Here is a 25,755-nt window from a genome sequence, read left to right as displayed (position 1 = left end):
GCTCCATTTGGTATAAAGTATAGTTCAGGTCCAACATTTCCTTGTTGATTTTCTGTCTGGATGATATACCCACTGTTGAAAGTAAGGTATTGAAGTCCCCTACTATTATTGTACTGTTGTCTATTTCTTCCTTCAGATCTTTTAGTATTTGCTTAATATATTTAGGTGCTCCGATGTTGCCTGCATGTATATTTACGATTGTTATATTTTCTTTATGAATTAATCCCTTTAACATTACATAATGACATTCTTTGTCTCTTGTTATAGTTTTTGGCCAAAAGTCTATTTTGTCTGGTAAAAGAATAGCTACCCTGTTCTCTTTTGGTATCTACTTGCATGGAATATCTTTTTCATCCCTTCATTCTTTCTTATGTGTGACTGTAAAACTGAAGTGAGTCTCCTGTAGGCAGCATATAGTTCAGTCTTGTTTTTTAAATCCATCCAGCTGCTCTATGCCCTTGGACTGGAGAATTTAATTCACTTACATTTAAAGTGAATATTGATACGTAAGGATTTACGAATACCATGTTACTATTTTCTGGCTATTTTGTAGTTCTCTTGTTCTTTTCTTCCTCTCTTACTGCCTGCCTTTGTGAATTGATGACTCTCCATAAAGGTATGCTTTGATTGTCTTCTCTTTATCTTTTGTGAATCTACTCTAGGTTTTTGTATTTGCTTTGTTGTTATCATGAGGCTTACATAAAATATCTTGTAGATATAACAGTCTATTATATGCTGATAACAACTTAACTTGGACTGTGTGTAAAAACTCTACCCTTTTACTTCCCCCTTTTTGTTTTTGATGTCATCATTTACTTCTTTTCATATTTTGTATTCATTAACAAGTTATTGTAGCTATAGTTATTTTTAATATTCTTTTCCTTTAACCTTTATACTAGATTTAAGTGGTTAACACACTACCATATTCAGTATTAGAGTATTCTGAATTTGACTATATACTTAACTTTACCCCAGTATATTGTACGTTTTCATGTTACTAATTAGTGTCCTTTCATTTAGCTTGAAGAACTCCTTTCTACATTTCTTGTAAGGCAGGTCTAGTGGTGATGAGCTCCCTCAGCTTCTGTTTGCCTGGGAAAGTCTTTCTCTCTCCTTCATTTCTGAAGGATAACTTGGCTGAATAGCATATTCTTGATTGGCAGTTTTTTTCTGTTTCTTTTAGCACTTTGGATTATCATCCCACTCTCTCAAAGGGTGCCTGCTGAGAAATCCACTGATAGCCTTATGAGAGGTCCCTTTTAAGTTACAAGCTTCTTTTCTCTTACTGCTTTTAAGATTTTTCTCTTTGTCTTTGATTTTTGACAAATTTATTATAATGAGTCTTAAAGAGGAATTCTTTTTTAAAAAAATAAATTTATTATTTTATTTATTTATTTTTGGCTGCATTGGGTCTTCGTTGCTGCGTGCGGACTTTCTCTAGTTTGGGCGAGCAGAGGCTACTCTTCGTTGCAGTACCCACGGGCTTCTCATTGCAGTGGCTTCTCTTGTTGTGGGGCATGGGCTCTAGAGCACAGGCTCAGTTAGTTGTGGCGCACGGGCTTAGCTGCTCCGCAGCGTGTGGGATCTTCCCGAACCAGGGCTCGAACCCGTGTCCCCTGCACTGGCAGGCGGATTCTTAGCCACTGCGCCACCAGGGAAGCCCAAGAGGAACTCTTACGTTGAGTTTGTTTAATGATCTGTGAGCTTCATGAACTTGGATATCCATATGTCTCCCGAGATTTGGGAAGTTCTCAGCCATTATTTCTTCAAATAAGCTTTCTGCCCTCTTCTCTCTCTCTTCAACTTCAGGAACCCTCATAATTCACAAACTGTTTCTTTTGATGACATCCCATAGATCACATACCTTTGTTCATTCTTTTAAATTCTTTTTTCTTTGTTCCTCTCTGACTGGATAGTTTCAAAATCCCTGTCTTCTATCTCAGATTCTTTCTTCTGCTTGATCCATTCAGATGTCGATGTTCTGTATTATATTTTTAATTGCATTCATTGCATTCTTCAGCTCCAGAATTTCTGTGTAGTTCTTTTTTATGATTTCTATCTCTTTGTTAAACTTCTCATTTTATTCGTGTAGTGTAGTTTTCCTGAATTAATTGACTTCTCTTTCTGTGTTTTCTTGCAGCACATTGAGTTTCCTTAAAATAGCCATTTAAAATTCTTTATTGGGAAAATCATAGATCTCCATGTCTTTGGGATTGGTTACTGGAAGATTATTGTAATTCTTTGGTGGCGTCATGTTTCCTTGAAGTTTTGTGTTACTGTCTTCACATTTGAAGTAGCAGTCACATCCTCCAGTCTTTACTAACTGCCTTCAGGAGAGAAATACTTTCTATCAGCCCTATTAGAGATTCTGAGAATTTCTCAGATCTTCTATGGCTATACTTGCTCAACATTTCTTGTTCCTTCTTGTGGCAGAATTCTTAAGCTTGTATGCCTTATTCTGATCCTGCACAACACCAGGCCAACTGCTAACAGCCTCCCTTTTGTTTCCCAAAGATGGCACTACAGCTCAAATTTGTGGTCTCTCATGGTCCACACATTTGGGCCAGCAAAGCTTTCTGTATGTGCTCAGTCAGTCATGCTACTGTCATCAGGAATGTGAACAGGAAGCTTGCCACAAGTTGGTGGTGTGTGTAAGTCCCATGGAGTGCTGAGAGTGCCCCATGGCCAGTTGGAGGATCCCCAGGGGCTTATGGGTGGGCTTCTTGATGGAGTCCCTGGACACATTTAGTAAGATCCACGTTCCTTTAATCCTCTTTTGAGAGGCCTGTTTGCCACTCTCCAGCCTCTTCCCCCTCCCCACCCCCCAGTCATGCAGTTCACAATTCAGTGCTCTGGATGGGGCGAGACAGGAATGAGCCTCTTTGACAGTGTCCCACACAGCCAGGGAAACTGGGTGCTCACATATGTGCTCTTCCTTCCCCCATGAGAGAAATCATAGGCCAAGATCTTTTTTAGTCCTAAGCTGTGCTGCTTTGTGAGAAGGTGATGTGAGTAGTCAAACAGTTCTTCTTACCCCCCGCAGTGCATCTAGACCTGTATTATTTTTCTCTAGCATTGTGCTGGAACTTCTCTGCTTGAAACTTGAACTTCCACAAAGGCTGTTTCATCTGTGGGTGATTGTCTAAAACAGTGTTTTCCAGGGTCTCTTGGACTGTGGCCGAGAGGGGCTAGAGCTGCTTCATGGTCCCCTGCTGGGTCCAGAGCCGGAACTGAGGTCTGTGTGCCTATTACCCGATGCGTGGCTGGACGAGACTCCTCCTGGGTCCCTTGGTGTACGGTGCTGGATCCCAAAGCTCCCAAAAAGGCACTTTGTCTGTGAATAGAGGCCAAATTGTTATTGGCAGGGGGATATGGACGAAGGATGTCTTACCCAGCCGTGCTGCTGGCATCACACCTGGTAGTTCTATTTTTAATTTTTTTTTTTTTTTTTTTTTTTTTTGCGGTACACGGGCCTCTCACTGTTGTGGCCTCTCCCATTGTGGAGCACAGGCTCCGGACGCGCAGGCTCAGCGGCCATGGCTCATGGGCCCAGCCACTCCGTGGCATGTGGAATCTTCCTGGACTGGGCCACGAACCCGTGTCCCCTGCATTGGCAGGCGGACTCTCAACCACTGTGCCACCAGGGAAGCCCTATTTTTAATTTTTTAAATGAATTTCCATAGTGTTTTCCATAGTGGCTGCACCAATATCTATGATACATTTTGAATTAAGTTTTTTGTATGCTGTGGGATTAGGGTCAAAGTTCATTTTTTTCCATACCAGTATCATTAATCTAGAACCATTTGAAGAACAGAGTTTCTTTTCCTCCTTGGATTACTCTGGTGCCTTTGTCAAAAATCTAATGACTATATAAGTGTGATTTATTTATGGGTTCTTATTCCACTCTATTAACCTATTTGTTGATCTTTTTTTAACATCTTTATTGGAGTATAATTGCTTTACAATGGTGTGTCAGTTTCTGCTTTATAACACAGTGAATCAGCTATACATATATATATATCCCCATATCCCCTCCCTCTTGCACCTCCCTCCCACCCTCCCTATCCCACGCCTCTAGGTGGTCACAAAGCACCGAGCTGATCTCCCTGTGCTATGCGGCTGCTTCCCACTAGCTATCTATTTCACATTTGGTAGTATATGTAAGTCCATGCCACTCTCTCACTTCATCCCAGCTCACCCTTCCCCCTCCCCGCATCCTCAAGTCCATTCTCTAAGTCTGAGTCTTTATTGCTGTCCTGCCCCTAGGTTCTTCAGAACCTTTTTTTTTTTTTTAGACTTTATATATATGTGTTAGCATACGGTATTTATTTTTCTCTTTCTGACTTACTTCACTCTGCATGACAGTCTCTACGTCCATGCACTTCACTACAACTAACTCAATTTGGTTTCTTTTTATGGCTGAGTACTATTCCATTGTATACATGTGCCACCTCTTCTTTATCCATTCATCTATCGATGGACACTTAGGTTTGCTTCCATGTCCTGACTACTGTAAATAGAATTGCAATGAACATTGTGGTACATGACTCTTTCTGAATTATGGTTTTCTCAGGGTATATGCCCAGTAGTGGAATTGCTGGGTCGTATGGTAGTTCTATTTTTAGTTTTATAAGGAACCTCCATACTGTTCTCCATAGTGGTTGTATCAATTTACATTCCCACCAACAGTGCGAGAGGGTTCCCTTTTCTCCACACCCTCTCCAGCATTTATTGTTTGTAGGTTTTTTGATGATGGCCATTCTAACTGGTGTGAGGTGATACCTCACTGTAGTTTTTTTTTGTTTGTTTGTTTGGTGGGTTGGTTTTGCGGTACGCGGGCCTCTCACTGCTGTGGCCTCTCCCGTTGCGGAGCACAGGCTCCGGACGCGCAGGCTCAGCGGCCATGGCTCATGGGCCCAGCTGCTCCGCGGCATGTGGGATCTTCCCAGACCGGGGCACCAACCCGCGTCCCCTGCATCGGCAGGCGGACCCTCAACCACTGTGCCACCAGGGAAGCCCCTCATTGTAGTTTTGATTTGCGTTTCTCTAATGATTAGTGATGTTGAGCATCCTTTCATGTGTTTGTTGGCAATCTGTATATCTTCTTTGGAGGAATGTCTATTTAGGTCTTCTGCCCATTTTTGGATTGGGTTGTTTGCTTTTTTGATGTTGAGCTGCATGAGCTGCTTGTAAATTTTGGAGATTAATCCTTTGTCAGTTGCTTCATTTGCAAATATTTTCTCCCATTCTGAGGGTTGTCTTTTCGTCTTGTTTATAGTTTCTTTTGCTGTATAAAAGCTTTTAAGTTTCATTAGGTCCCATTTGTTTATTTTTGTTTTTCTTTCCATTTCTCTAGGAGGTGGGTCAAAAAGGACCTTGCTGTGATTTATGTCATAGAGTGTTCTGCCTATGTTTTCCTCAAAGAGTTTTATAGTGTTTGGCCTTACATTTAGGTCTTTAATCCATTTTGAGTTTATTTTTGTGTATGGTGTTAGGAAGTGTTCTAATTTCATTCTTCTACATGTAGCTGTTCAGTTTTCCCAGCACCACTTATTGAAGAGGCTGTCTTTTCTCCATTGTATATTCTTGCCTCCTTTATCAAAGATAAGGTGACCATATGTGCGTGGGTTTACCTCTGGGCTTTCTACCCTGTTCCATTGATCTATATTTCTGTTTTTGTGCCAGTACCATACTGTCTTGATTGCTGTAGCTTTGTACTATAGTCTGAAGTCCGGGAGCCTGATTCCTCCAGCTCCGTTTTTCTTTCTCAAGACTGCTTTGGCTATTCGGGGTCTTTTGTGTTTCCATACAAATTGTGAAATTTTTTGTTTTAGTTCTGTGAAAAATGCCAGTGGTAGTTTGATAGGGACTGCATTGAATCTGTAGATTGATTTGGGTAGTATACTCATTTTCACAATGTTGATTCTTCCAATCCGAGAACATGGTATATCTCTCCATCTGTTTGTATCGTCTTTAATGTCTTTTCATCAGTGTCTTACAGTTTTCTGCATACAGGTCTTTTGTCTCCTTAGGTAGGTTTATTCCTAGGTATTTTATTCTTTTTTTTGCACTGGTAAATGGGAGTGTTTCCTTAATTTCTCTTTCAGATTTTTCACCATTAGTGTATAGGAATGCAAGAGAATTTCTGTGTATTAATTTTGTATCCTGTGACTTTAACAGATTCATTGATTAGCTCTAGTAGTTTTCTAGTAGCATCTTTAGGATACTTTATGTATAAGTGTCATGCCATCTGCACATAGTGACAGTTTTACTTCTTCTTTTCCGATTTGGATTCCTTTTATTTCTTTTTCTTCTCTGATTGCTGTAGCTAAAACTTCCAAAACTACGTTGAATAATAGTGGTGACAGTGGGCAACCTTGTCTCGTTCCTGATCTTAGAGGAAATGGTTTCAGTTTTTCACCATTGAGGACAATGTTGGCTGTGGGTTTGTCATATATGGCCTTTATTATGTTGAGGAAAGTTCCCTCTATGCCTTCTTTCTGGAGGGTTCTTATCATAAATGGGTGTTGAATTTTGTCAGAAGTTTTTCCGGCATCTCTTCAGATTATCATATGGTTTTGATCCTTCAGTTTGTTAATATGGTGTATCACATTGATTGATTTGTGTATATTGAAGAATCCTTGCATTCCTGGGATAAACCCCACTTGATCATGGTGTATGATCCTTTTAATGTGCTGTTGAATTCTGTTTGCTTGTATTTTGTTGAGGATTTTTGCATCTATGTTCCTCAGTGATATTGGCCTATAGTTTTCTTTCATTGTGACATCTTTGTCTTGTTTTGGTATCAGGGTGATGGTGGCCTCATAGAGTGAGTTTGAGAGTGTTCCTCCCTCTGCTATACTTTGGAAGAGTTTGAGAAGGATAGGTGTTAGCACTTCTCTTGATGTTTGATAGAATTCGCCTGTGAAGCCATCTGGTCCTGGGCTTTTGTTTGCTGGAAGATTTTTAATCACAGTTTCAACTTCAGTGCTTGTGATTGCTCTGTTTATATTTTCTATTTCTTCCTGGTTTAGTCTCCGAAGGTTGTACTTTTCTAAGAATTTGTCCATTTTTTCCAGGTTGTCCATTTTATTGGCATAGAGTTCCTTGCAGTAGTCTCGTAGGATGCTTTGTATTTCTGTGGTGTCTGTTGTAACTTCTCCTTTTTCCTTTCTAATTTTATTGATTTGAGTCCTCTCCCTCTTTTTCTTGATGAGTGTGGCTAATGGTTTCTCAATTTTGTTTATCTTCTCAAAGAACCAGCTTTTACTTTTGTTGAGCTTTGCTATTGTTTTCTTTGTTTCTGATTCATTTATTTCTGCTCTGATCTTTATGATTTCTTTCCTTCTACTAACTTTGGGTTTTGTTTGTTCTTCTTTTTCTAGTTCTTTTAGGTGTAAAGTTAGATTGTTTATTTGAGATGTTTGTTGTTTCTTGAGGTAGGATTTTATTGCTATAAACGTCCCTCTTAGAACTGCTTTTGCTGCATCCCATAGGTTTTGGATCATCGTGTTTTCATCGTCATTGGTCTCTAGGTATTTTTTGATTTCCTCTTTGCTTTCTTCAGTGATCTCTTGGTTATTTAGCAGTGTATTGTTTAGCCTCCATGTGTTTGTATTTTTTTACAGATTTTTTCCTGTAATTGATACCTAGTCTCATAGAGTTGTGGTCAGAAAAGATACTTGATAGGATATCAGTTTTCTTAAATTTATCAGGGCTTGATTTGTGACCCAAGATATGATCTATCCTGGAGAATGTTCCATGAGCACTTGAGAAGAAAGTGTATTCTGTTGTTTTTGGATGGAATGTCCTATAAATATCAATTAAGTCCATCTTGTTTAATGTATCATTTAAAGCTTGTGTTGCTGTGTTTATTTTCATTTTGGATGATCTGTCCATTGGTGAAAGTGGGGTGTTAAAGTCCCCTACTATGATTGTGTTACTGTTGATTTCCCCTTTTATGGCTGTTAGCATTTGCCTTATAGATTGAGGTGCTCCTATGTTGGGTACATAAGTATTTGCAATTGTTATATCTTCTTCTTGGATTGATCCCTTGGTCATTATGTAATGTCCTTCTTTGTCTCTTGTAATAGTCTTTAAAGTCTGTTTTTTTCTGATATGAGTATTGCTACTACAGTTTTCTTTTGATTTCTATTTTCATGGAATATCTTTTTCCATCCCCTCACTTTCAGTCTGTATGTGTCCCTAGGTCTGAAGTGGGTCTCTTGTAGACAGCATATATACAGCTCTTGTTTTTGTATCCATTCAGCCAGTCTGTGTCTTTTGGTTGGAGCACTGAATCCATTTACATTTAAGGTAATTATTGGTATGTATGTTCCTATTGCCATTTTCTTAATTGTTTTTGGTTAGTTATTGTAGGTCTTTTCCTTCTCTTGTGTTTCCTGCCTAGAGAAGTTCCTTTAGCATTTGTTGTAAAGCTGGTTTGGTGGTGCTGAATTCTCTTAGCTTTTGCTTTTCTGTAAAGGTTTTAATTTCTCCGTGGGATCTGAATGAGAACCTTGCTGGGTAGAGTAATCTTGGTTGTAGGTTTTTCCCTTTCATCACTTTAAATATGTCCTGCCAGTCGCTTCTGGCTTGCATAGTTTCTGCTGAAAGATCAGCCGTTAACCTCATGGGGATTCCCTTGTATGTTATTTGTTGTTTTTCCCTTGCTGCTTTTAATATTCTTTCTGTGTATTTAATTTTTGATAGTTTGATTAATATGTGTCTTGGCGTGTTTCTCCTTGGGTTTATCCTGTATGGAACTCTCTGTGCTTCCTGGACTTGATTGACTATTTCCTTTCCCATCTTAGGGAAGATTTCAATTATAATATCTTCAAATATTTTCTCAGTCCCTTTCTTTTTCTCTTCTTCTTCTAGGACCCCTGTAATTCGAATGTTGGTGAGTTTCATGCTGTCCCAGAGGTCTCTGAGACTGTCCTCAATTCTTTTCATTATTTTTTCTTTGTCCTACTCTGCAGTAGTTATTTCCACTCTTTTATCTTCCAGGTCATTTATCTGTCCTTCTGCCTCAGTTATTCTGCTATTGATTCCTTCCAGAGAATTTTTAATTTCATTTATTGTGTTGTTCATCATTGTTTGTTTGCTCTTAAGTTCTTCTAGTTCCTTGTTAAACGTTTCTTGTATTTTCTCCATTCTATTTCCAAGATTTTGGATCATCTTTACTATCATTACTCTGAGCTCTTTTTCAGGTACACTGCCTATTTCCTCTTCATTCGTTTGCTCTGGTGGGTTTTTACCTTGCTCCTTCATCTGCTGTGTGTTTTTCTGTCTTCCCATTTTGATTAACTTACTGTATTTGGGCTCTCCTTTTCGCAGGCTGTAGGTTTGTAATTCCTGGTGTTTTTGGTATCTGCCCCATGTGGCTAAGGTTGGTTCAGTGGGGTGTGTAGGCTTCCTGGTGGAGACGACTAGTGCCTGTGTTCTGGTGGATGAGGCTGCATCTTGTCTTTCTGGTGGGCAGGACCGCATCATTGGTGTGTTTTGGGGCGTCTATGACCTTACTATGAATTTAGGCAGCCCCTCTGCTAATGGGTGGGGTTGTGTTCCTGTCTTGCTAGTTGTTTGGCATAGGGTGTCCAACACCATAGCTTGCTGGTCGTTGAGTGGATCTGGGTCTCAGCGTTGAGTTGGAGATCCCTGGGAGAGCTTTTGCTGTTTGATACTACATGGAGCCAGGAGGTCTCTGGTGGACCAATGTCCTGAACTCGTCTCTCCCACCTCAGAGGCACAGTCCTGACACCTGGCCGGAGCACCAAGCCCCTGTCAGCCACACAGCCTTTGCTTTCTTCTGCCAGTTTTCCCCAGGATTCTGTAGGCTCTGGAGCGAGTGGGATGTCCCACCTGGTCTTATCCTGGCCACCAGAAGCTCATGAAGAGGTGGAAAATTAGTTTGCCCTCTTCTTTTTTTAGTGAGTGCTTGGCCGAGAACCCTTTTTTTTCTAGGGCACCTTGTAAATGGAAAAGCTTATCTGGGTTAGAAGTTCTTGCTGTGGCTGCTGTAATTCATGGTTATCTTGCGTAAGGTTAACTCGCTTTTCGGCCTTAAAAGAAAATTTATTCACCTGATGCCTCACACTGGGCCCATTCCAGCTTCAGTCTGTCCCCTATTTGTTGATCTTTATATTGGTACTACACGGTCTTGATTTCTGTAAGTCTTGAAATCAGGTAGTATAAATTTTTCAAGATTCTCTCTCTAATTGTTTAGATTTTAGAAAACACTCCTCTCAGTGGTTCTGAGTGTGTAAGTATTATGTGTCTTTTGTTAAATTTGGTCCCTTGTTTTTGGCGACAGTATTGCAAATTGAACTGTTTCTTAAAATTTCATTTTCTAATTGAGTTTATGAAGGTCACAGAATATAAGGTCATACAGAAAGCAATTATATTCCTATATACAAGCAATGAACAACTGATCACAGAAATTTGAAAAACAATACCATTCATAATAGCTCGCCCCCTCCCCCAAATGAAATACTTAAGTATAAATTCATCGTAAAACACAGGATCTGTATACTGAAAACTGCAAAATGGTGCTAAAAGAAATCCAAGAAGACCTAAATAAAGGGAGAGACATATGCTGTTTGTGGATTGAAAGACTCAACATAGTAGTGATATTTTTTTCCTCCAAAGTGATCTAGAGATTCATTGCAACCAATCAAAATCCCAACAGGATATTTTGTAGATATAGACCAGCCTATCCTGTAATTTATATATAAGGGCCAAGGAACTAGAATAGCTAAAACAAATTTGCAAAAGAAGAACAAAGGTAGAGGAATCACTTTTAGTATCAAGCTTCAGTAATCAAGACAGTGTGGGATTGATGATAGGTCAGTGGAGAGGGATTGGGAGTCCTGAAGTAGACCACATGAATATAGGCATTCGATCTTTGACAAAGGTACAAAATCAATTCATTGAGGAAAGGATGGTCTTTTCAAGAAATTGTTTTGTAGCAGTTGGTCATCCATCTGTAAAAAAATGAACCTTGTTCGAAGACCTCACTCCTGATACAAAGATTAACTTGAAATGGATCATAGATGCAAATGTAGAGCATAAAGGTATAAAACCTGTAGAAGAAAACGTAGGAAAAAGTTATTGTGACCTGGGGTTAGAAATGATGCCAAAAGCACAATCTATAACAAAAAAAATCAATAAATTGGGCTTTATCAAAATTAAAACTTTTACTCTGCCAAAAACACTGTCAAGAGAATTAAGAGACAGGCTACAGACTAGGAGAAAATATTTGCAGCCCACGTATTTGACAAAGGACTAGTGTCCAGATTATATAAAGAACTCAGTAATAAGAACTCTCAAAGCTCAACCAACTCAATTTAAAAATGGGCAAAGGACGTGAACAGACACTTCACCAAAGAGGATATAAGGATGGCAAGTAAACATGTGAGAAGATATTCAGCATTGTTAGCCATTAGGCAAATGCAAATTGAAACCATGATCACAGACCAGTATACACAGTGATAGAATTGCTAAAACAGAAAATCGTGACAGCGTCAAGTGCTGGCAACTGGAACCCTCGTGAATTGGTGGTGAGAATGCCAAATGATACCCCACTCTGAGTAACTGTTGGGCATTTTCTTATGAAGTTATATATACATTTAACCTTGTGACCCAGCAGTTCCACTCCTGGGTATCTACCTTAGTGAAATGAAAAATTTATGTTCACTCAAAAACCTGTACACAAATGTTCATAGCAGTTTTATGTGATAGTGGAAACGTGAAAAAAACTCAAATGTCCTTCAAAGGATGAATGGATAAATGGAGTATGATGAAATAGTACTCATCAGGCAAAAGGAATGATACACGTAGCAATTTGAATGAAACTGAAAGGTGTTATGCTACGTGAGACAAGCCAGTGTCAAAGGGTTGTGTACTGCATGATTCCTTTTATTTGACATTTTTGAAAAGGCAAAACTATAGTGCTGGAAAACAGACCACTGGTTGTCAAGGGTTATGCATGAGGTGAAGGTTTGTGTATCAGTGAGTAGTTCCAGGGAGCTTTTTGGTTGTTGGAACTGTATTGAACCCTCTTTGTGGTGGTGGTTTCACAAATCTGTATGTGTTAACATTTGTAGAACTGTACAATAAAAGAAAAGAAGTCAATTTTACCATATGATAATAAAAAAAGTTTGTAAAATGTCACACTTCATTCTGTTTTATGGATCTTTGTATGTGACCTCGTTTCTGTTTTGCAGTTTGCTTTTGCCTCCCCCTGCCCCTACCTTTGCTTTGGTGTAGGTCACTATTATCCATTGGTCTATATATTTGGTAGGACCTTTTAATTGGGAAGCCCATATTCCTCAGTTCTGGGAGTTTTCTTCAATTTTATCGACCTCCCTTCCCCCATTTTCTCTGTTCTCCCTTCCTGAAAGTTTTCAGACACTGGACTTCTTAGTTTGGTTTTCTAATTTTTCTTTTCTAGTTTCTTTCTTTTCTCTTCTTTCTTTTGTCTATATGTGGAGACATACTTATTTTTTAAACTGTACATCTCCTGTGTTTGATAACCAAGAGTTCATTTTTGTTGTTGTTCTCTGATTCTTTTCAATGGCATCCTATTCTTGTTTCAGTGTTGTAATATCTTCTCTTAATGGTAGTTTTTCTTCTTCCTCAATACTTGCTTTTTTTGTTGTTGTATACACTTCTAATTAGATACTTTCCTTCAATAGCTGATGGTCCTTCTCTGCTTATATTTAGGAGGAGGATGAGAATGCATATTGCAAGCTCATAGCCTGTTGTGGGGCTTGTCAACTTTGAGCTTCATTCTCCCCCAGTTTGGCTGAGCTATAGAGTTGGGGAACCCCCAAAGGCAGTGTCATTTGCTGTTTCCTCTTGGTCTGGTTGGAGTCCTCAGGGAGGAGACTCTTGTGGTCTCCTGCATGGAGGGAAGACCTGGTTCAGTGGAGGAGAGGGCTCTGGTTCTCAGCATTCAAGGCATTCATTTAACCCCCCTATTTCTAGTCCAATTTCTAGTCCTTAATTGTATCTCTCTATTGCTAATCCAGAGGCCATCTGTTTTACCTTTCAAAGAAATAAACCTTCAGTGTTCTACCATAGTGGCAGGAAGGATTCGGGGATCTAATTACTTCTGAAGCAGACTTTCAAGCAAAACTTATTTAAGCCAGTCATCCTCCCCTCTTTCACTCCCACTTTCATAGGTATCTGGTGCTGCCAATTTGAGTCTTTCAGGGATTCTTCTATGTGAAATCGGATTGGTTCTTGTTTTATCCCCATGCTTAGCTTGCAGTTCACTTTTCTTTACTTGATCTGTAGAAGTGAAAAAGCTCTAGGTCTAGTGGACAGAAGTCTGAAGAATCATCAAGCAGAGCTCTAGTCATGGCTTCTCAGTCAATTCCCAGACTAAGTCAGTTTACAGATACAGAACCCTTGCATAAAGAGGCCTCTGAGTCACCTTTAGGAAGGACCGTACTCTGCAGCCAAAAGTTTATATTGTTAACCTTTCTCCCAGCCCTTCCCAAAGTGTGTGACTGTGCACTGGGGAAAAGGGACTCGTCAGATTTAGGGGGGATTACTGGACACAGGCTCTGAACTGATACTTATTCCAGGAGACCCAAAACATCACTATGATCCACCAGTTAAGAGTAGGAGCTTATGGAGGTCAGGTGATCAGTGGAGTTGTAGCTCAGGTCCTTGTCACAGTGGGTTCAGTTTATCCCCGAATCCACCCTGTGGTTATTTTCTCCAGCTCCATGATGCGTAACTGGAAGAGACGTATTCAGCACCTAGGAGAACCCCCACATTTATTTTTCCTGGATTTGCTAATTCATTCAGCATTCATCAGTTTGCCTTCCAGTTTACCAATTTTACTGTTATCACCTCTTCCCTTTTGTCTTCCCTGTCCTTGTGTGTCTATGACCATGCACACCCCCCCAGTTAAAAAAATTGTTTTAGTAGAGTTGCAGTAGGGAATGAGTTTGGTACATATGTTAAGTTCTATCTTTACCTGCAGCCTCCATCTATCGGGTTGGCCAAAAAGTTCGGGCTTTTCCGAAAGATGCTGTGGAAAAACAGAACGAACTTTTTGGCCAACCCAATATATTATTTTGCTGGGTGTTGTTACATAATCCTATGGCTTTGAAGCCTGTCCAACCTCATAAATTTATGCCTCAAGCCCTACTTCTCTTTCTTCTAAGCTCTAGACATGTATTTACAACTGCTTATTCAACTTTTCTCGTAATATATCTGATACACATCTCAGATGCTTCATTCCCAACCCTCTCCTTGAAATGCCCATTTCTCATCCAATCTTCTTGTTCTCAATACCACACTACCAGCCGCCCACTTGCTCAATCCCAAATTCCTTTCCTTCTTTCCTATATCACCTTCATCAACATCTCCTATTAGTTCTAGATTTAAATTATGTCCAGAATCCATCTCCTTCTCTCTATCTTTATGGCTGCTACCTGATCTAAGCCATTTTCATTTCTCACCTGGTTCCATGCAGTAACCTCCCAACTGCTCCCTGCTTCCACTCTTGTCCTGCTACAATCCATTGTCTACGTAGTAGCCAGAGTGAAAATTCTGAATTCTAAGTTAGGCCGAATGCCTTTCCTGATTCAAAGTCCTCGTTGCCGTACACTTTGAATCCTTATTGAATCCATCCACACTCCTTATTCTGTCCATAAGGTGCCTGCCTAACTCTTTGACTTTAGCTCCTGCCAAGGTCTTAACTGTCTCCTCTGCTCTGGTCACACAGGCCTTTTGGTTCATCAAATACACTAAGCTTGTTCCGTCCTTCGGGGCCTTAGCGGTTGCCATTTTATCTCCCTGAGTATGCTTCGCCTGTATCTTCATGTGGCTCACCTCTCACTTCATTCAAGTCTCTGCTCAGTAGCATCCGCTTTGAGAAGCCTTCCCGGACCACCCTCTCCACCTTTCTCCCAGATCCCCCACATTACTCTCTATTACATCATCTTATTTATTTCCTTCTGAAAGTATCTCGTTTTTTTTTTTTTTTTCTTTTGACTTTCTTGTCTTTCTCTAGCCATTTGAGTATGAGCCCTGTGAGGGCATTGGTTTGATCTATCTTGTTCCTTGGTGGTATCATCACACCCAGAGCAGAATCGGGCCCATAGTAGATAGATACTCAAAGACTGTTGGATGGTAGGTAGGAGGGTGGGTGAATAAATGTTTGTTGAGTTCTACGCTACTATTAGCATGTTGTTTCTTCTGGGACGTCTCAGAATTGAGCCTTTATTGTTTTTTTTGTTTTGTTTTGTTTTTTTGTTTGTTTGTTTTTTGCGGTACGCGGGCCTCTCACTGTTGTGGCCTCTCCCGTTGCGGAGCACAGGCACCGGACATGCAGGCTCAGCGGCCGTGGCTCACGGGCCCAGCCGCTCCGCGGCATGTGGGATCTTCCCGGACCGGGGCACGAACCCGTGTCCCCTGCATTGGCAGGTGGACTCTCAACCACTGCGCCACCAGGGAAGCCCAGAATTGAGCCTTTATACAGAATTCCTTCCCACCTTGACTGATTCTACTTCAGAGTGCCTTTACGTGTCCCCATCTCTCCCTGCCAGTAGGTCTGTTTTAGGGCTCAAAGTTTGAATTCCCAAATAGCAGATTGTGGATCCTGTTTTCTACCTTTAGCCAAGAAGTCACACCTTCAGCCATAATTTATGCAGGAACCTGGATGACACTTTGGTGGAAGGACGACCAGTGCCCTTTCTCATCCCTCAGTCCTAATCCAGTATGGTGCTGGAGTGGAAACAAGAGATTGCAACTAGAGATGTAGTCCTGATGGCTCGCCTCTCAGTATTAGGAGTCTGCTTTTGCTTTTCTGCTCCCTTCCAATCATTTTAAAAAATTTTTAACATCATTCTGTGCCAGCCGCTGTTAAAACTGAGGGTGAGATTTAGGTGTGGGGGGTGGGGAGGGTTGGTCAATCAGTTTCATTTCATCATCTTAAGAAAGGAGTCGAGAGACTGCAAATTGTGAAGCCTCCTGTGTCCGGTCACCAGCTTTAAATATGATGCCTCCCAGTCCACTTGTCCTTGAGTCATATGGCACCTAAATGCTTGTGGGTCCGGTCGTAAGTTTCTTTTCAGTATCTGATGAAGTAGGGATGAACCCAGGAAATGACCCCTCTCTTCTCTTTGTTTTGTACAACTCAGGAGGTTCATCAAGAACGGATTGCATTGGAAAACCAACTGGAACAACTTCGTCCAGTCACTGTGTTGTGACCCCCAAGATTCAAGTAACAGTGGGTGACCTTTCCTGCCAAGATCTTTCCTTTGAATGTTTCAACGTAACTACTTGTCATAGATGTCTGAGACTGTGTCAAAAGCTCTTAGCGGCGGAATATAATCCATATCACCTTTTCTTTTGTGCTTCACGTGTATGCTTTACTGTGGTGGAAAAAATACAACTGATTATCACACTTGAAATTGTAGCCATCAGTGGGATTTACCTCCCATTCTTAAGTACTTCCTCAAGGTGTTAGATGTTGCTCCTTACCCAAAACCAATCTTCTAGCAAATAAAAACAATTTAGAGCATTACTTATTTAAAGAATTTATGACTTGTACAAAACCTTGTAATCCAGTACCTTCAGGATGCTTGTTTTATTTTCGTATGTATATCATATACAGTAGATTGGTTTCCTGAATAATTGTGATTCCAACTGGATAGTCTTTGGCATGATGATAATAAAAACAGAAAGGAGAAGAAAACAAAAGCATTAGCTTTAGACTGGCGCCGTGCCCTCCACCACTATATGCCAAAAATTGCTTCTCTAGTGCCATCTTGATATTATATCTAGCTATAAATAATACATGACTATTGTTTTCTATTGAATGGCAAAGACTTATTCAGTCTTTACACCTCTGTAAAGTAGTAGTTTTGTCCATGATCTATTTAACTTGGCCCAGCTAAGCCGTCAACCCAGACAACTCAGCCCTTTCATGTAGATTTTTGGGCAAGAGAAATCTGCCTGAGCTGCCTTGCCCGATCAAATTAAATAAATAGTTGTCAGGTCTCTACTTCTATCCTGCACGGGTTAACGTATCTGTAAATGCATGAATTTGGAAACCACCCATCAAATGTGAATGGCTGATGAGACTGTTTGGACTGATAAATATTTGTTGTTTGAACCCAGGCATTCAAACTAGGGAAGAAGGGGCAATGGTTGTTACCAGTAATGCAACAATCTCTGGTAGTTATTTTTGTCTTTGTTATTTTAACCCGGATCGTAAGTGTATTGGGTATGAAGAAATAATGAAAGAAAGCCGATCCTCACACTGGATATATGACTATTTTGTTCTCTGTGAAGTGTACCCTTGGGAAGGGATTGGTTTATGTGCAGTTCAGAGGCGCCCAACCGACTCCACTGTAAGTGATGTAAAACAGTAAGCTCAAATTGCAGGAGCCAGTACTCTATAGAAATTTACATAGCCTATGCTTCTCCTGTAAGCTCAAGTTGAAATTGGGAATTGATTGACCCTCCCAGGTATCCGGCCTCGCCAGCTTTAACATCACTTCAGGAGACGGATGGCAAGACATGCGGTCTCTTGTGCATTTTGCTAATTTACCGATTCTTAGGATAGCGGGGTGGGGTGTGCTAGGGTCCTTTCTGAAGTGGTTTAGGATAGGTTTGTGGTACGCGGGACTAAGCCTTTGATTTCAATAGAGTTGACTGCTTTTAGAAGAAGTAGGCTTTTGTTTTAATGCTTTCTTACTCCATTAAGCTTTATCAATAGCTTAATGACAGAAGAGAAACGCTCAAACGATGATGCTTTTCCAAAACAAACCAAATTGTTGATTCTGTTCTGTGCATATTAAAGGATTCTGAATTGCTTGGATTTTGAAAATCACAGGACTTGAACTATTTCTCTAGTCCCCCTTTGCTTCCCTTTTGGCTGCCTTTTTTGTCCCTGTGGGAGGGGTTCAGAGTCAGTTTAAACCCTTCCTAAGATTATGAATGGGTGAGTGCACATTTTTTAGGTAACCTCTTTTCACTTGTTCTGAGATCTGGGGGCTGCAACACATTTTATCAACAGTGTCCTTGTCACAGACGTTTCATTATCATGTTTGCCTTTTGTTCCATTCAATCCAGGAAAGACTAGCATATGCACTTCATCTCATAGTCTTCCAGGACATATGCACACACTCCAGATAGCACTTCATATCCATTAAGCAGACATATAAACTAAAGAATGTTAGTCTATGTTATGCATTTTTAAAATATTGACATGTTTTTCTCCGATCAAGCCAAGGCCAGAGTGAGCCAAATTCGGAGGTTGGGGTTTTGTTTAGTTAGCTTGGATTTCATTAAATGAAAAAACTTGCATTGGACAATCGAAGCCTCATGCATTGCACAGTCTAACCAGTAATTTAACATAGGCATTGCATTAAAGCCCACACCAATAATATCTCCGCCCCACCTTCTTGACTGGACTTAAGAGTGACCAGTTTCTTAGTTGCCTAGAAGTGGATTTTTAAAAAAAACAATTACACCCCCCCACACACAGAACATGATATTACCTAACTAGCGCTCATCCTCTCTTTCTCTATTTTCGTAGGATGTATACTTTTATTTAATTTAGGATTATAACTCCTGATAATGTTTCTGTGAGCCTTTAATATGATTTATAGGAAGGCTGGGTTATTGATATCACCATTATACCTCTTCTATAAAACTACTCAAGCGTAAGACCTTGTTGGGCAGAAGTCTCTGGGCAGAATGTTGATGTTGCCCCCATCCACGGGGGTTTAATAACCTTATTGTTAAGTGGTCTTCCTCCATGGGAGTCCCATAGTCCCAAGGGTGAAAACACGGTAGGAGTAGATCACCAGCTTATTGGGTACCTCAGTGTCTCTGGTATGTGGCTTATTGCTTTGGCCACTTCCCTATCCAGCAGCCATGAAGCAAACCCAAAAGGTAGATTTCTGGAATTGGGGAGTGTGTTGGAATCAAGGCAGGCATTTGCCTTAGTTGGAGGGATCTGACTGCTTGATAAATATTAGAGAAGTGCTTTGGGTCTGGTTAGGAGAAGGAGGCAGCTTAGCTGGGAGCTGTGCCCATTTTCTTCTCATTGCACAGTAAGATGTCAGAGATGAGAGGACCCCTTCCCATATCCTGCATTTGCTTGTGGGGAGACCAAGGCCCTAAGAAACCACAGTTCCTAGTCCAAGAATCCATAGAAGGAGGGAGCTGGTGGCAGAGTTGGGATTTTATGGATTCTCAGTTGAGTCCTCTCGCCACTAGCATTACTAAAAATAGATTAGAAGGGTTTTTTTCTATGTACCATGTTGAATTTTATTTACTTAATTTATCAGTCTTAATATGAAAACAGGTCTCAGTGAGCTTTAGATCTAGATAATTCTCTTGGATTGAAGCAAAAACTAAACTCTGAAGAGAAAGAATATGATTGAAGTATTTGTTCTTCAGAACACCTCATCTTTCATGATGCAGTAAATTACCCTGAGTTTCTTGGCAGAACTTTTGACAGCTGTTGCTTTGAATAGATTCCATTCCTGTATTCCTTATGGGAGTTTGTTTTTAAAATAGACTACTGTGATTGAAATGAACTCAATATGTAGTAAGTTATAGTTTTCTTCAATATATCTTGGGTTACTTGGGTTGCAAATGTTCAGTTTCAGTACAGTTTAGGGTGAGTAATCAAAAACATGGATTTTTCTTTGATTTCCTAGTAGCGTCTGAACTATCATGAAACATTCTTCTCTTCATGTGACTTGATTCTAGTCTGTTTCTAAATGATATTTGTCCATTTCTTAGATGAGCTCACAACCATGGTAATGATAGATGTGCTCTTAGAATATCAATAAGAAAATAATCTGGAATGGATGTTTTCCTTGAAATTAAGACAGCTATTTGCAAATGTAGTAGTTGGAAAGATCTCAGTTTCATTATAACACCTTAGAGCTGAAAACATTTGTTCAGCACAGGCTATCCTGACAAGATATCACTAAGGGAATTTGATTTGTAAAATATTAAAGAAAAAGAATTACAGATATCATAGCACCCAGATCTTCCCATATCGCTGAGAAGTAGGGCTCAGTAGGTTGTGGTTTGAACATTATGAATGTGAACAAAATGAAATCTCTGTTGAGAGGTCTTTTTCTTCTCTAGTTAAAGAGAACATGCTAGTAACTTCGGTTTCTCTTTCCGACTGGTTTACTCTGTTTCAAGTGTGCTCTTTTGAAACTGATTTCAAAGGATCGCTTGAATTTACACTTTAGTTATGGGTGCTTTGTTACAGATTTTTGCCTCAGTGTGGTTCAAATTCCTAGTGAGAGGTGGGGGGATGTGGGCTTTTGCAGTCCTGAAGTGGCATATTCTGCTTCCCCTTCAGCCCAGGCTAAGGGAGGCTGCCCACCAACGCCCACAGATTAGTCATCGATGGCAGTTCATGAGAGTCTTACTCTAGGAGCCTCCCCACTTTGCTGTTTGCAGTGAGAAATGTAGCTGGTTACGTGACCCTCCCAAGAGCAACTGTAAGAACAGCAGACCAAGAGGGGCAGGCATGAAGAGCAATACCAACTGGTTCTCCCCAAAATAGACTTTCAGAGGTTGCCTTACTAAGTGTTCCCTGAAACAGCCAGTCTGTGAATGTGGGGAGACATCCCAGGTGCACGGTCACTTTTAGGCTTGTCTCGTTATTTTCTACATTTACTGACGCACATGATTGATAAAGGAACCTTTTCCGAAAGGCATTACAGCGTTTCAATCGACAGGATTTGTTCTAGTGACAGAAGTCTTGCTCTGCTCTCAGCACTTGAGGAGTGTTTAGTTTTTGTGTTTTGGGGGTTCTACTGCCCTGCTCTAAGCTAAGTTCAGGACTGTGGGAGGTTGGAGCAAGTGGTTTATGATTCTGAAGACCAGAGGACACTGGAACTTAAGCAGGCCAGAACTGGAGTTTGAGGGCTGCGGTAGGGAAACTTCTGGTCCCAGTTCTGTCCTAAAGCACTATGTCAGACATCAGGACTGGATCCTAAAGCTCCTTCAGGGAGCCCTGACCTGGGAATGGGACAGGTGGCGCAGGGACCGCCTTGTATGGAGACTGGATCAACTGAGTTGTGTTGGTTTTATTTTGTTTTAAGGTAACTTGTGTGAGGGCTTCAGCTGCAGCCAGCCTGGGAGCTGGGGTGTACCCTTACCTTTAGCCATTCTTTTTGTCTTCAGCACAAATCCAATGTTCAAGTGAGCCAGAGGTGGGAAGAGCCATTTTACTCCTTGTAGCTGTGGGCCTGGAGAGATAATGAGTTGATGGTCTATTTTAACCTCGAAAGTAAAAATGTATATTTTTTCACTACAGTTACATTGAACAGTAAAATGAGGAACAGCAAAGTATATATTTGATGCCTTCTGTCTTTTCATGATAATGTGCTAACAAGTTGTGTTAGTATTTTACTCAGCCAGAGTCTCATTCATGTGCTAAGCATTGGGAACTGTATGTATATCGATCTTAAACATAAATAAATACAGGGTGTCCTATATTTGGATTGTGACTTGTCGACTCAAGCTAACCTTACTGCCTCTCTTTCACGCTTGTTGGAAAGTCTGTGGAGAACATAGTAGGTTGAGAATCTCCAACTCTGGAAAATGTACATGCTGTGAAACTGGGGTGCTATGTGAAAAAATAAATGTCTGATAACGAAGCGTGGCTCTGGTGGAGTCTTAGCGTCAGTCAGTATATTGTGGTCCGCGTTTGGTCTCGTGTATTTAATGCAAGTGACGTGAGAAGGAGTTGGAGGTCTTCCCAGTTAAATCAAAGTCTGAGATCTGGTTATTTTCACCTCCTGGTGATCTGAGCTGGGTCCTTAAATATCTGTGCACACTTGACACTCGGCATTCATGGGGTATCATGGCCAGCTCACAGTGCATTTTAAAGTTCCACCGAACTGAGAACTTGGATTAATCTAGGGTCAAGTTTTTTGCCTCATCTTCTTGGCATTCTTTTTTGCGGTACGCGGGCCTCTCACTGTTGTGGCCTCTCCCGTTGCGGAGCACAGGCTCTGGACGCGCAGGCTCAGCGGCCATGGCTCACGGGCCCAGCCTCTCCGCGGCATGTGGGATCTTCCCGGACCGGGGCACGAACCCGTGTGCCCTGCATCGGCAGGCGGACTCTCAACCACTGCGCCACCGGGGAAGCCCTCTTCTTGGCATTCTTTGTGCTCAGAAATGTTTCCATCATAATACCCTTACCTAGCGTGCAAGGGAAGGGGAGGGATCAGGAAGGGTTGGTTTTAAATTCCCACCAGGTAACCTGGCACCCCAGTTGCAGTTTCTTATCTTTAATACTTGGGTAATTTTAGGAGCCACCAGTCTCCTATCAGGTGGGAGTTTTATTCCGTACTGTGAATGCAAATTGGCCACACATAGGATATTTCCAATCTAGTAGTTCCAAATGCCAAACTAACTCTGGAAGAATCATGCATGATTTGGCTTATAAGCTTGACCACTGGAGACCACCAGGCCCTGACCGTTCCCAGGGATCTGAGATCATCTAGGCAAGTGGTTCCCAAGTCTGGTCCCCGGACCATCATCAGGGAACTTAACTCGAAATGCAAATTCTTGGGACCCACCCCAGACCAACTGAATTAGGAACCCTGGGAATGAGCCCGGCAATCTTCCTGTTAACAAGCCCTCTAGGGGACAGTGATTGCTCACTAAAATTGAACTACTGATCTTGCTAACCACATTTTACAGTCAGGGACACTGGTGCAGAGAGGCAAAAGTGACTTATCTAGGGTCTCAGCTAATTCTGAGCAAAGGGTAAAAGTGTTCCCAGGGCCGACTTTCTGCTGTGCTACAGTGTCCATTCATAAGTTTGTTCCCTCTCCTGACCTTCCTTCCACAGATATTTACTGTGGCCCTACTCTGTATCAAACACTATGTTAAGAGCTCGAGATGAGACCTATAGGACAGAGTCCCTTCCCTCAAGGAACTCACAGAGACCAGATGACTTGCAAGGCAGTGCGGGGTAGGCGCTATGATGTATTAGTCAGTGCCAGCTAACTGCTATCTATAACGAAGAGCCCTGAGAGTTCAGTGGCTTGACGCAATGAAGGTTTCTTATTCAATGTATAGTCCAGAGTGGATGTTCATAGTTGTGCCATTTTTCTTTGTGGTTATGTAGGGACCCAGACCCCTGCTATGTGTGCTTCCGTCTTCCTCTAGGGCTAGAGAGTTTTCTCCTTTTAGCCAGTGTGTGGAAGAAACAGAGAACTGTAGAGAGGATACAATTTCTCTTCACACATCACTTCTATGCATATTTCATTTCCTGGAGCTCGGTCATGTGACAGGAGTTAACTGCAAGGGTGACTGGGACATGTAGTCTAGCTGTGAGCTCAGGAGGAGTAAGTTGCAGTGAACACAGCATCCGCCAGAAGGCACAAAGCCAGGTGGCTCTGAGAACACACAGGAGGGGCATCTAATTCGGACTGTGGCAATCCAGGAAGGCTTCATGGAAGCCTTAGAAGAGGGAGCGTTAAGCCAGAAAAAGAGGGTGTTCCGGGAAGAGGGAGCTGTGTGTGCTAAGGCAAGGCTGGACAAGAGCGTGCCACCTTCTGGGAACTGCAAAAGAGCCTCCTCTGGATGGAATGAGGGGAGGAAGTGGCCAGAGTCAGGCACAAGGCCAGAAGAGAAGGCCTTGCATGTCCCAGGAAGGCATAAAGCACCCAGCCATTGCAGCCCGCTTTGAGATTTAAGCACAGTGAATGATGTCACTTCACTGATATTCAAGGAGTGGTTTGTGTTCTCCCAATTTTTTTTCCCCAACCTCCTCCTGAAATGCTTCACTGGAAGATTGTAAACTAGTGTTTCTGGCATGAACCAAGCCCGCTAGTTTGATTTGTTACATTTCTGGCATGTGTTTGGACAAAGGGGCAAAGCCCAGAACACAAGGGCCTAAGCCCTGGTAGGCAGGAGTCCTACCGGATGACATGAGACTTTATCCATCCTCAACTCTTTCTTTGGGGGCAGGGGGAGATATCAGGGGCTCTGAGGTGACCGAGAGGTGCAAGGTCCCCCTGTCCCCCTTTTCTTTGGCAAGAAGGCTTATCAAAGTACAGAAATGAAGAGTTTAGAAATGAAGCTGAAATATCCAATTCCATTTGAATAAGGATTCTCAGTTGAGTTTATTTAACAATTTTGAAAAACCCCTGAGCCTGGAGGGGAAATGCTCCAAGTATAGCATCTCAATGGCTAAATGCAACTTCAGAGAGCCCTGCCATATTGCTTTGTAAATATAAGGTGTTCTGGAAGAGCCAACTTTAGTGTTTGCAGGTATTGGAGTGGTTTTCCCCTCCCTGCATTTTTCTTTCAAACACTGAATAAAAAGTATCTTTGAGAATAAGATTGTAACCCAGATATACTTTCCTTTATTTGCCCTGAAATCCTCTTAGTAGATTTGATAGGAAAAAGGAATTGGCACAGAAGCTGTATAAAATTTTCAAGGTTCACCTGTGAGTAGCCTGTAGCATTATAAGCAAAAGCAACATCAGCAGAGGACATAAATATTTGTGTGTGTGTGCGTGTGTGTGTGTGTAAAATATTTATGTTCTCTGCTGATGTTGCTTATGATTATAAATATGTATATTAAAAAAATAACGACAGTAATCATTTGGAACATAGACCAAGAGAATCGGGGGCGGGGGGAGGGGTGTTTTATCACTGACAAATGTCTAAACAATTTTGGAAGTGCTGGTGCATGCTGATTAATAAAAGCAGACTGACTTTTAGTCAAATTTATTAATGTTTTTAAATTTTCTACCGAAAATGTACCCCTTATTCTTGTAACTGCGTGGACCGCTCCCATCCTTGGTACATCACTGGGGAACAGGGTACAGGCCTCCACCCCTGCATTAGACTTCATCAATGCTATGAGGCTGAAGGCAAGCCAAGGGGAAGAAAGATAATGCTTGGGGAATGAAATAAAGGGACCACAAAGCAAATTAAAGACAGATACGGAGAATAGTGATACAGGACCTTTGAAATGCAAATGAAATTGGCTTGAACCTCAACCCACGTGTGCTGAGAGCCTGCATCTTTATCTTTCTGGAGATTCTGAGAGGCAGAGGTAATGGTGGAGGAGCTGATGTTTTTATCCTAGTCACTCGGAATGGGAAAGGGGCAGAATTTATAGACTATTTAGAGAGATGGGAGCTTTTTTAAATAGTTTATATCTAGGGCCACACATTGCACAACTCTAGGGGACATTGTTCTTATATTTTACACAGAAGATGCCCCTTGGAGTTTGTGAAGCCGCTGTCCTGCTCACAGCTCCCCGTGGCACCATCCACTCTTTCTCTGTCGGTCTTCCTCTCCCTCTTTGTAGATCTCTTGTTCTGCGTGTTGAGGGAAGGTGGGTAGATGGGAACTGCGGGGGTCCTGCCTGTGTTCCTAACCCAGGGCCCGTACCCGCTACACATCTCCCTTCCTTTTTCCTGTTTGTGCTCTGGGTCTAGGCCAGCAGTTCTCAACTGGGTACGATTCTGCCTCTGCTCCCAGGGAACGTTTGGCAACTTCTAGAAACGTTTTTGGTTGTCACAACTTGGGAGAGCATCTAGTGGGATCCAGGGATACTGCTGAACATCCTTCAGTGCCCGGGACAGTCCCACCACCAAGAATGATCTGGCCCGCAGTGTCAGTAGTGTGCATATTGAGAAACCTGCTCTGGAGGAGCCCCCCGGCCATCCTTCCGTCTCCCTCAATTATCCAGAGCTATGCAGCCTTCTCACCATC

The 25,755-nt window shown here is 41.5% G+C and overlaps 1 protein-coding gene across 5 annotated transcripts in view; it reads left to right on the top strand.

Moving 5' to 3' along the window:
- Positions 1–24,480, top strand: part of REPS2 (RALBP1 associated Eps domain containing 2) — a 240,008-nt gene extending 215,528 nt beyond the window's left edge. For 2 of the 5 annotated variants that reach the window (XM_022562667.3, XM_022562669.3), the window contains one exon: positions 16,164–24,479. In XM_022562667.3, the coding sequence (XP_022418375.1) occupies positions 16,164–16,232 (69 nt within the window). In that variant the 3' untranslated portion in view covers positions 16,233–24,479. Of the gene's footprint in view, positions 1–16,163 lie in introns of all 5 variants that reach the window. The other 3 variants (XM_022562666.3, XM_022562664.3, XM_022562671.3) reach the window with 2 other exon arrangements.
- The last annotated feature ends 1,275 nt before the right edge of the window (positions 24,481–25,755 follow it).

Source organism: Delphinapterus leucas, chromosome X, assembly GCF_059928025.1.
Source record: "Delphinapterus leucas isolate spDelLeu-1000000601 "Yukka" chromosome X, BTC_Dleu_Yukka2, whole genome shotgun sequence".
In the NCBI taxonomy this organism is placed as follows: Eukaryota; Metazoa; Chordata; class Mammalia; order Artiodactyla; family Monodontidae; genus Delphinapterus; species Delphinapterus leucas.
This window is presented reverse-complemented; position numbering and strand designations above follow the sequence as displayed.